This window comes from Saccostrea cucullata, unplaced genomic scaffold (assembly GCF_032062105.1).
Source record: "Saccostrea cucullata isolate Sc308-1 unplaced genomic scaffold, CSIRO_AGI_Scuc_v1 ctg259, whole genome shotgun sequence".
Taxonomy (NCBI): Eukaryota; Metazoa; Mollusca; class Bivalvia; order Ostreida; family Ostreidae; genus Saccostrea; species Saccostrea cuccullata.
In genome coordinates, this window is record NW_026934432.1 from 380,441 (window position 1) to 392,026 (window position 11,586).

At 33.1% G+C, this 11,586-nt stretch overlaps 2 protein-coding genes and 1 long non-coding RNA gene across 3 annotated transcripts; 1 reads left to right on the top strand and 2 right to left on the bottom strand.

Moving 5' to 3' along the window:
* The first annotated feature begins 131 nt into the window (after nt 1–131).
* Nucleotides 132–4,376, top strand: LOC134240680 (phytanoyl-CoA dioxygenase, peroxisomal-like). Its single transcript, XM_062722746.1, has 8 exons — nt 132–302; nt 591–754; nt 944–1,112; nt 1,633–1,714; nt 2,333–2,514; nt 2,699–2,848; nt 3,135–3,281; nt 3,493–4,376. Exons 1-8 carry the CDS (start codon nt 246–248, stop codon nt 3,559–3,561), a joined length of 1,020 nt encoding a protein of 339 aa, XP_062578730.1. The 5' UTR covers nt 132–245; the 3' UTR covers nt 3,562–4,376.
* Nucleotides 4,377–5,518: 1,142 nt separating this feature from the next.
* Nucleotides 5,519–6,421, bottom strand: LOC134240702 (uncharacterized). The gene is made up of 2 exons (XR_009986505.1): nt 6,270–6,421; nt 5,519–5,976 (listed from the first exon to the last, which is right to left on the bottom strand). It is a non-coding gene; the product is annotated as an uncharacterized LOC134240702 (long non-coding RNA).
* A 1,002-nt stretch (nt 6,422–7,423) lies between these two features.
* Nucleotides 7,424–9,051, bottom strand: LOC134240703 (uncharacterized). The gene is made up of 2 exons (XM_062722770.1): nt 8,385–9,051; nt 7,424–8,200 (listed from the first exon to the last, which is right to left on the bottom strand). The coding sequence occupies exons 1-2, from the start codon at nt 9,016–9,018 to the stop codon at nt 7,587–7,589; spliced, it is 1,248 nt and encodes a 415-aa protein (XP_062578754.1). The 5' UTR covers nt 9,019–9,051; the 3' UTR covers nt 7,424–7,586.
* Between the last annotated feature and the right edge of the window lie 2,535 nt (nt 9,052–11,586).

An 11,586-nucleotide genomic window follows, 5' to 3' on the forward strand; every position in this document is an offset into this window, starting at 1 on the left:
AATGGAAAACTTTTTTTGCGGATAAACAGACATGCAAACGGACTGGGTAAAAACTCTTTATCACTGGGACATAAAAACAGAAACAATTTGGGTCGATTTAACATTCGATTATCTCCCTTGGTCGAAATCTTGTGTGTATAAAAAACCAGAAAGAATGTAGTTGTCATTTGGCCAAGAAAAACAGTACAAAGTCTCATTCTTTCAAGCATTGGATATATATTTACATGTAACATACACATAGAAGGATGACAGAGAGACTGAAAACAATATTTGGGCATTTGGACTCTACGTCTTCGATATCTGTATCCTTTTTCTGCGTATGACTTGTACGTCGCTTTGTCGGCAAACATGCCAGTGACTACAGGTTCATTCTAACGTTTTAAAAACGATTGTTATATACTTGTTGATAATCCCAAATCCAATTGTTCTCTACTCCCAGTCATAAAATGATTATCGAATTTTAGTGTAAACCCATTGCCGATCACTAATATATATATACTTCATTTTTTGATTTCATGAGGATCATTGATCATGTTGATAGTTTAGAATCAACACAGTTATGTTTATTAAGCCCTTAATCATATGTGTAGCATACACCCACAACATCCAGATATTCGGTGTCTGACGTGAGACCCACTTTCCGCTACACCTTGGACAATGCAATCCTGTCAGATGAACAAAGACAGTTCTACGAGGACAATGGATACATAGTAATCAAGAATTTGGTGTCGAAAGAGAAACTTGATCTGTACAGGTATCATATGTGCATTTCAGCAAATTGAAAAAAAATTGTTATATTTTTGTCCATATTCAGCATTTTCATATTCAAAATTTTTTTGGTATAAAGCTTGCATGTGTTTGGGAGAGGTTTTGTGTCCAGCTTTTTAAAATTATTTAATTTCAAAGCAACATCATTTATTTTAATATCAAATGTTATTTGTAGGGAGGAATTTGAGAAAATATGCCGAAAAGAAATTGTCGTTCCAATGTTGACCATTATGAGAGATGTGGCCATAGCCCGGTCAGAGTTTGTTCCTGGACAAAAAGCTATCACCAAAATCCAGAACTTTGAAAATGATGATGTCTTATTTAGCTATTGTGCCCTACCAGAGGTATAAATATTTAAAGTTAAATAAATATAATGTAATGAATTTAATTGTACCATGTACAAATATTTGCATTACATATATTTTTTACATATAAAATGAATGGAAATCCATTGCATTCAAAATACCATAACACAGACAGGGTGCCAAGAGGTTAAGCTGAGGAAGTGCAACGTCACAAGCGAAAATAAAAAAATCACATTCAAATTGAAGCTGTTACGTTGGCTGATCCATTATCTGTAGCTTACAAAAAGGAAAATGCATATGTTTTTTAGATATAAATCACATTTAAAGTTAAGGTAGACAGTTAAAAAAAGTAAATATAAGCAATGAATCATTATTTTCAAATTTTCATAATGTGCTTACGTGTTATTCAATTTGTTTGCACACACCGTTGCAGTTATGAAACTTTATCACTCAAAAAATAATGATTCTTTGCTTAAGTATATATACATGTGAGTCTATTTATTATATTTATCATTGGTGTCAAAAACCAATTCATTCAAAATTAACACACTTTTTTTAGATTGTTCATTATGTCCAGGCATTCACAGGAAAGAAGGTCATGTCCATGCACACCATGCTGATCAACAAACCCCCAGATCCAGGTACTAAACAATAACAATAGGGAATCCAAGTTTTACATAGAAATATATAGAACAAATCTTTAAAAATCTTCTTCTCAAGAACCACTGGGCCAGGAAAGCTCAAACTTTTATGGAAGCATCCTTGGGTAGGTGGAGGACAATGTAGTTATATAGGGGCAGTTTGAAAAAAATATCTGTTCATTTTCTTATCTGTGTGTGAAATTTGGATTGCAGTCGCATTTTAGATACATGTAGTGAAAATGCATTTTTTTATAATCCTCTGCTTTGCTTCTGGATACAGTCTATTAAGTTTCAAACTAAGTGACTGTGTACAGTTATGATGAGCTTTGAGCAAGGGTGCTTCTTTCAAAATTCTGAATTTCATGGCCTCTGTTTTAAAACACAAACCCAATTCAAATCTGGGGAAGTTGTTGCATGCCTCTTATTTTTATATAACCAACCTATACAGTTAAATCAAGGGTGCTTCTTTCAAAATTCTGAATTTCATGGCCTCTGTTTAAAAATACAAAAGTTAAATCAATTCAGTTTGATTTCAGAACTAAATACTTTATGTACTGTATGATCAAGCTTATTTACTTGGTTATTTGGACTTTATAAAACCACATTTGCATTTAACAGGCCAGAAGAGTTCTAGACACCCACTGCACCAAGATCTATATTTCTTTCCCTTTAGGCCTGCAGACAGGGTTGTCTGCTCTTGGACAGCCATGGAGAAAGTGAACCGGGAAAATGGGTGTCTGGTTGTATTACCAGGTTCTCACAAAGGGGAGCTACTCCAGCATGATTACCCTGAATGGGAGGTAATTAGTGTACATTCATTTTATGCTACAAAAAATAATATATACTTATTAAAGGAATTTAGTGTAGTACTGTACATAGTAAGAAAGTACATGTATATCTGTAACAGTCATTGCGAGATTGATTTTGCATATTGCTTTAGCTTAAATATATGAATACTTTGTGTACAATGTTCTGGCTCTTCAGGGAGGTGTCAACAAACTGTATCATGGTGTGAGAGATTTTGATCCCAATGCTCCAAGACTCCATCTCTGTATGGAAGCCGGAGACACTGTCTTCTTCCACCCTCTGTTGATCCATGGATCAGGGATGAACAAGACAAAAGGTTTTAGAAAGGTGAGTGTGCAAGCTTTTCATATGTAAAGTGTGTAATAAATGGAAAGAATAGAAAAACATGCATCAAGTTACAATGTACTTTTTTGAGTAATAACTCCAGGGAAAACTTTGTCCCTCTGTGGGGGAAATTCTACCCTGAGTGGAAGAAAGCCCTGAATCAGAATGAACCTTATCCAGATTAAATAAAATACATTTGACGTTATCAGACAATGACTTGCCCATTAGTACATTCATGAGATACTTCTTCCCTTAAGAGTATAATGCATGTACATGTATTTGATTTCAGTCCATTTCATGCCACTATGCCTCTGCAGATGTTGATTTCATTGATGTCAAGGGCTCCATACAAGACAAGGTAGAGAAAGAGCTCATTGAAACGTTTGCTAAAGTTCTGGAATCTGGAGGGGTTGACCCCAACCAAGTGACCTTGAAGGTAAAATGCTTAATCACGAGACCTTGAAGATCTTTAAAATTTTAATGATTGATTCCTTCAATAAGAATATCACCATCAAATGTTATTTACTTTACTTTTTAAAATATTCTTCAAGTGCCAATTGTAGTTTTTTTTTCTTAAATTTTATTTACTTTTAATTTAATTAACTTTTGTTATCATGAACTTGACCTGGATCTGTATAACCTTTTAGGATGTATGGATGTTCAAGAGTCGGGAAGTATCTTTACCAGGAGATGAAAGTCCAGGAGTTAAAAACTGATACCAGGGACTTCATTTACAAAGCATCTGTGATTTTCAAATACATGTATTGCAGAGCTGTGATTTCCAAAGACATATAATGCAGAGCTCATAAAAAATCTTTCAAACTGGAATTATAGATATACTTTGATTTGATATTGAAATGAAAAGGATAGGATATATACCTGATAATATGATACTTACTAGAGATTATGAAATTTCTGGTCATTTAATATATTGTTGATATATTATTTTACGTGATTGTTCTTAATAGTGGAAGCATTTACAGTGTGTATTTAACCTACTGAATTGTGTATTAATTTCTAATTTTAGACATTTAATACGGGTACAGATTTTTTTGAGATGGGTCTGACATGAAATTTGTTAAAACTTAAATAAGTAAACCCAAAGAAGTAAAATGTAAAATTATCATAAATAAATTATTTAAAACTAAATGTAAAAATGTCTGAGAAGAAGAAATTTTGATGATTTTATGCAGAGACAGTTTGGAATGAGTGAAACAATCATTAAGGTTATATATATTGTTTTATTAAATGTATAATTTTTGTTTTTGCACATGTTTTATAAAGTATTTAACTTTATTTCTTTCATGAATCGGGAATACATGTATAGATTTTTAAGTTTAAAATCTCAAAACATGTACAATGTATTTGCAAACATTTCCAGGAATACCAGTTTTAAGTGTTTATTTACTAATATATTGTACAATGTGGAAATTAATTGAAACTTGCATAAATAATTCATGAATTGTTCTTTTTGTGGTTATAATTGTGAGAAAATTTTTTAATAGATTTAAAAGAAAGAGATAAAACAATCTACATGTAGCTATTAATGTATATATATCATAATAATTTAGACTATAGAAAAATGTTATATAATTTAGACTAAGAGACAAATGTTTGCATTTGTTTGAAATCATTTACTTTACATTCATATATTTGTTAAAAATTATAAGTAGCAATGTGCTACAGTTGTTGATTTTGGTTGATATTATTCATAAAATTAATCCTTTTATGAAATTGACCTTTCACTTATTGTCTTACCTTGAATTTCTATCATTCTTTTTCTTAATTAATTGTTAAAGCCCTTCCATTGTATAATTTTTTTCAGTTTTTCATTTTGCTCCTAAATACAGTATTTGGTTTGGTGGTGATTAATGGGATAATGCATATTACAAGTTTGCTCTGAGTAGAAACTATATGAGCCTTAACTTTTTAAGGTCACGTAAGTAAACTCAAGTGATCTAGTGCTATATATCCGTTTTCGTGAGTCGTCCGTTGTGTGTTAACATTCGAACATTTTCAGCTTCACTGTAACCGCTCAACCAATTTTGGCACAAAGTATCTATGGGTAATGGGGAACAGAATTTGTGAATTTCATGGTCCCTGGCCCCTTGAGGCATGAGGGGTGGGGCCAAAACCACTACAATTAATGCAGTCTTTAAAAATCTTCTTCTTTACTCCTGGACATCAAGCAGTGAAACTGTTGATAAGTTTTCCATTGAGTTAATTTAAGCAAGAGTTATTCCCCATGGCCGCCATCTTGTAGGGCAGCATTCCTTGATCCCTTCATTATTCAACTAAGTTCAATTTGTTATACTGGTTACTGAGGTAAAGTTAACACTATTTTTCTTATGAAAATATGTTTGTTAAAGCCTCTATTAATTCATAATCTTGAGATTGTAAATATTTCCCCCCCATATATTTCTGGCAGGCATGTTTAAAATTGGTTGCTCAAAGAAAAATTTGATTCACTGCTTTGCCCTACACTACAAGATGGCGGCTAAGGGGAATTACTCTGCAAAATGCAAAATATGTCAAAGGAAAACCATGATCTATATAAAACTGAAAGGCAGAATTTAGGACTGGTAAGAACTCTTGACTACAGATCATCTACACCTTTACAGGGAAAATCTACATATGTGTCTGCTCATAATATAAACATGGAAGGAAAAGAAATTATTTGATTAGTCTAAAATTTAATTCATTGATAATAAATCAAATAAGTTAAAAGAAATAAATAAATTTATAAATGAAATAATAATATACATACTGGTAGTATTTAAAGGTAAGTTTTATAGCTAAAATTATATTTATCACATTTACATTTACATGACTTTACATTCCACTGTGGATTTTTTTATGCCTTGTCTGCTTTCGGAACAATTTATTGTAAATGTTGATTAGTTTTATTGATGTCAGTGCTGATCCAGTGAAATTTTTTTTTTAATTTTTAGAAGAGGGCTCTGTGCCATCCCTTCAAAATATGGTTTTTGACAATAGGAGCATTGCACTGAACACAAGTCCCTTTCAGTCTGATGATTTTTCCGGGCAAGATCTCAAAATCTTCTGTATCCAGCACCAAATGTACTAAAGTTTTGCATTGATAGCAGTAGGTCTCTACATTCCGAGTTACTCTGAAACAAATAAAAAAAATAAATAAAATTACAAATAGACCTGCTGTAGTTTGTAAAATGACCCAGGCCCAGGGGATAATTAGTCAATGTTTCAACAGAATTATTATGCCCAAAGGCAGTGTTCGACTCCACCCCCAGAATTTGATACTTGTCTGGTTGTTTGAAGAGGACTATAAAGCTCACAAAACCTATCAAAATGTATAACACAAAGATGCGTTATCGAATCCTTCAATTTCGAGGAAATTCGAATTAGTATCATTGTGATGGGGTTAAACTGAATCGGTTGTACTTACCTTTGTACTTTCCACTGTTGCCAACACTTGTAAAATACCCATCCGAGTGTCATCTTTCCCGCCACATATTAGAATTTTTAGTTTTAAAATGTTAACGTTCTTCCATCCTGAAAGTGAAACCGGGAAAATGACCGCAATCGGCTTTCACTTCTATGTAATTTCGGAATGGATAGCTCGTACGAAAAGTAGTCGCCTAATTTTATCTTGGATTTTTTTTTTAATCAGAAGAAATTTATAGTTAAGTTCAACTAAAAATCATAGTTTGTATCCTTTTTTTTTCAGGAAAAAATGAGACTTTCTAACAATATTGGACTTTCCAACAAAAGAAAAAAACTTTAACTGTAATTAATCATCATGCACTTCTTTTGTATTTTTCTGATAATCACAGGCCTTTAGATCGCTTAGAAAAAAAAATTGAGATGTAAAAAAAAATTACACACACACAGTTTTTTAAGCGATCCAAAGGCCTGTAATGAAAATAAAAGTACTGTTAATTCATGATAATAGATACTTTATGTATATAAATATTTATCATAGATCTAAATGGAAGGTTTGGGTCTGTTTTTATGTTGCATCAATGGAAAATTTGATAAAATAGAAAACGTTTTTACGAGATTTTTTTCCCAGGAACGTTTTTTTCCTCATAATATCAATAATAAGAAGTTAATTTTGATACAGTACTCAATTCACATATTGAATACACTAGACAAAAGTGCTAACGCTCCACCTAAGAGAATCATGCAATATTTTACTTTGAAAACTTGCTTATAAATGGTGTATTTGATATATACTTTATATAGATATGTTACTTTAACAAAGAATAAAGCATATTATTGTCAAACCTTATAAATAACTACAATGTTTACTGAAGTGTGACCAATTCATAGAAAAAAATAAAATCGTGTCTATTCCATTTTTGAAGAAAAAAAATCAATTTTTTTGTGTGTTTGTGTTCTTTCCATTTGTAGTAATTAAAAACTCAGAAAAAAGTTACACCGTGTTTAGATTGTGATTTTTTCTTGAAGAACTTTAATACGAATGGAGAAAAGAAGACTACAGTCTATATCGTGTATATTCAAAACATGATTCATTTATTCATTTTATGGTATATACATTTAAACGCTGTATTTTTTAATATACTTCTTAACCTGCGGACTGAATGTTAATATTAAATTCAAATTAAGCGAACAGATCTTTTAAAATTTTACAGCTTTTTAAGGTATTCAAGCCTACAACCAACATCAAACAGTCAAACTTTTTTTAAACACAGAAATCGGCTTGAATCTATAGTAGTAGTACACCACTTTAGTGTTTTGGTTAATGTTTCTTTGAGTTCTTTCTGGTAGAAGGTGGAGGTTTGTGTAAGTCTTTTCCGTTTGCTATATTATGGCGGTGGTGAGTGTGATAGTGATGCGCGTGCAACACCGGAACTGACGAAGGAATTGGATGTGCTTCTTCAACAGAATTATTAAGGGACATGCGCAGTCCGGGTTTCTGAACGCTGTATCGATCGCTCAGTTGTTTCTTCAAGAGATTGTTCTCATGCATTTCTTTCTCTAACGCTCCAACCACTTTTGTGAGTTTAGTAGATGTTGTATATACGCGGGTTTCAAATATCTTTGCCTTGATTTGGTCAGAAATATCGGTGCTATTTTTTAAATCTTTCAGAGGAATATCGGGGTTGGCAAATACTTTGAGACACTCATCTAAGACGGGCTTAGAATGACCTTTATCGGCCGCCTTGGTACATTTTAGCAATATTTCTGGCGCGTTGTCACGTCGGAACCTCTGTGTTGGGGGACCTTTTGTAGTAGAGTTGAAGAGGGAAGCATTTTTCTTGAGATGATTAACTAATACATTTTCACACCGTCTTTTCAAAGGACGCATTTCATACTCATGTGCAATTGGTAATAATCGAACTGCTGTTTTATCTGAAAGTTAATTAAAAGAATGAAATATTGTCAAATAAAAAGAATATATAGAGAGACTGCATGAATCTAGCTCTAAAACAAAGTTTTAAATTCTATAAACTCAATTGCTTAAAAAATCCTAGAACGTAATTAAATAAATTTAGATTTTCGTCAATTTAAGTTTCCTTTACTCTAATACATGTACCTGTTAGTTCTCGAACGACACCAGGATGAAAAAATGCGAGAAGTTCTACAAAGTCATTGTAAGTCTTATCTTTAATTAGTACTTCAGGCTTTGTTTTCTTATCCCCTGCTGCATTGGCTGCATGTGCAACGGCAAACAACTTCTGAAAATGTTCCGATGCATATCCAAGAAGTGATCGGTGAATATAAAATTTCTTTCCTTCCACAACCAAAATAGTATCTGTGTAAATACTGTCCTTCAGAAATGGAAGTTCGATGGTTTCCGAAGATGAAGGTCCAGTTTTACTGCCAAAAGCGTATCCGTGATGCTGTGCTCCAATTTTACCTCTTGGAGAATTCCCCTTGCTCCTGGGAGAATTCCATGGAACCAAGCTCTGTTCAAAATTTGCACTCCCATTTAAAGTTTTATGGCTGCGGCCTGCTTTCCCATTGGATACTGTGCTGTTTTGTTTTACGGATGATGTGCTGCTGCTCTGGCTCTTGGATTCACGGCTGTCATTTTGCTTTGGTCCAACTTGTTCCTGGACACCCACCATTGCGTTGTCCTTAGCAGAGGAATGGGAGACAGGATTCGCTTTAGTTTCTTTATTTTGTGGGGGTGCCACCTTAACCTTTTCCTTTACACTGCTCGCCATGAAAGCGAACTTAACTCAACACAAAGTGTGTATTGCCATGGGACAACTATCGCGAGAATGATTTTGGAATGTTGTATCAAGTTTCAACTTCTTATTTTGGATTTTAATCTATTTAGTACGGTGTCTAATTCTGAATGAAAGTCCTGTGGAAAACAATGTGCCAGATATATAGTGCATTTAAACACGCGCATGCACTCATCGTATGAAAGCACTACGTATAAAAAACACCATGTAGAATGGGGCATTTAAGATATTTTGATAACACCTTTTTCAATTGAAATTGCAAATTCTTTATTTGTAACAGTGCACATAATCTGTGTTGTACCATATACCTTCAAGATGGACGGAAGAACATTGGATCTTTATTTTGAATAAAGCCACATAAATGAAAATTTGTCTGTTAAAATTGATATTGGAGTATAAACGATTGTAATACAATGAGCGTATAAATTATAATTTTAATTGATATATTAATTTGTACAGTACATTTATCTATGTTTTAATATTGAGTTATGAATTATAATTGATACTATCAGTGTGTAGAACGACGGACAATATATCTTAATTACGAACTTGTTTCAAACTCTGGGAGATTGGATACAGTAAGAGAGCGACTCTTCATTTGACGGACAATTACATGTAGTTTTTACGATGTGTTGTTCTCTTTATAATAAACTATATATAAACTTACAAAAGTCTTCTTAATCCAAACACATTGGCTAATTGTGTTATACGATTTTTTTTTACTTGGAATTAAAACTGTATCGGAATGGGAAGGGGTGAACCATGTCGTGCAATTTTGATCTTACATCAAATTGGCTTTGAATTCAAGAGCATATAAACAAAATTAATTTCATTAAACATTTATTTCGAATTCATCACTTAGATTAGTAAGAACAGTGAAAGGGGGATAGGAGTGGCCCCCAAATATTTTACCAAGATATATTATATATAATTATGTATATAAAACTTATTTACGGTTCTAACTGTCCTTTTTTGTGATTTACTGATATACTTTCTTGTCAAGGGCTGTCATGCACTCTAAGTTAAATACTAGTATGTTCAGGTCCAGATGGTCAATTTATGATTAGCAAATCAAGCAAAAGTTTAACATGTTTAAGCAATAAGATCTCATATTTTCAAAAGATTTTTTTTTAATACATTATACAGGTCCTATTAATGGGGATCTTTTTAACGAACATTTATCTGAAAACTGACTCTCGAGTCGTAAGAGCATACTCCCTCAGACAATATGTTCTTGATAGACCCCCCCCCCCCCACACCTTTCTGTTAGTGTATACATGTATGTATCATTCTCCCTTTTACCATTCAACCATACAATTAATTCAGTCTCTATTTTAAGAGTGCATGCCATTTCCACCATAACCTCCTCCTCGGAATTATTTTATTTTTCAAAAGCACAATACATTCTCTCTCTCTCTCTCTTTAATTTTTTCCCGAAATTCCTGATTTTATCTAAATTAACATTTTTTGTCTAATAAAGTGATATGGTGCTTTAAAAGTTAATCTTACCTTAACAATTACATGTTTATTTGACTGCTGAAATAGAATTTATGATCAAGTTTTTTGTATGATTTATGAAGAACCAAACAAGATTTGGAATTTCCCGAAAAGACATCCCATATATCTAGGAACTCGGAATGTATAATGTTGCCCGGATGTATACTACATGTAGTATGCCTCCCATATTGCTGTCACAGGCACTTGGGGGCTGGATCCCCTCCCTTCCATTTTTTTAGCTCTACTGGTCAGAGACCAGAAGAGCTTATGCGATAGTAATGCGTCCGGCGTCCGTCCGTCTGTCTGTCTGTCTGTCTGTCTGTCTGTCCATCTGTCTGTCCGTCTGTCTGTAAACAATTTTTCAAAACGCTACTCCTCCTACAATTTTAGTTTGATTTCAGTATTACTTGGCACACAAGTAGACTACACTAAGATACATAGAATAGTGCATCGGTTTTTGATTTCGATGAACGGTGTTGCCATGGTTACTAAAAATAGAATTTTCTGTGAAATTCCTTAAAAACGCTACTCCTTCTACAGTTTTGGTCTGATTTCAGTATTACTTGGCACACAAGTAGACTACAATAAGATACATAGAATAGTGCATCGGTTTTTGATTTCGATGAACGGTGTTGCCATGGTTACTAAAAATAGAATTTTCTGTGAAATTCCTTTAAAACGCTACTCCTTCTACAGTTTTTGTCTGATTTCAGTATAACTTGGTACACAAGTAGACTACACTAAGATACATAGAATAGTGCATCGGTTTTTGATTTTGATGAACGGTGTTGCCATGGTTACTAAAAATAGAATTTTCTGTGAAATTCCTTTAAAACGCTACTCCTTCTTCAGTTTTGGTCTGATTTCAATATAACTTGGCACACAAGTAGACTACACTAAGATACATAGAATGGTGCATCAGTTTTTGATTTTGATGAATGGTGTTGCCATGGTTACTAAAAATAGAATTTTCTTTGAAATTCCTTAAAAACGCTACTCCTTCTACAGTTTTGGTTTGATTTCAATATAACTTGGCACACAAGTAGA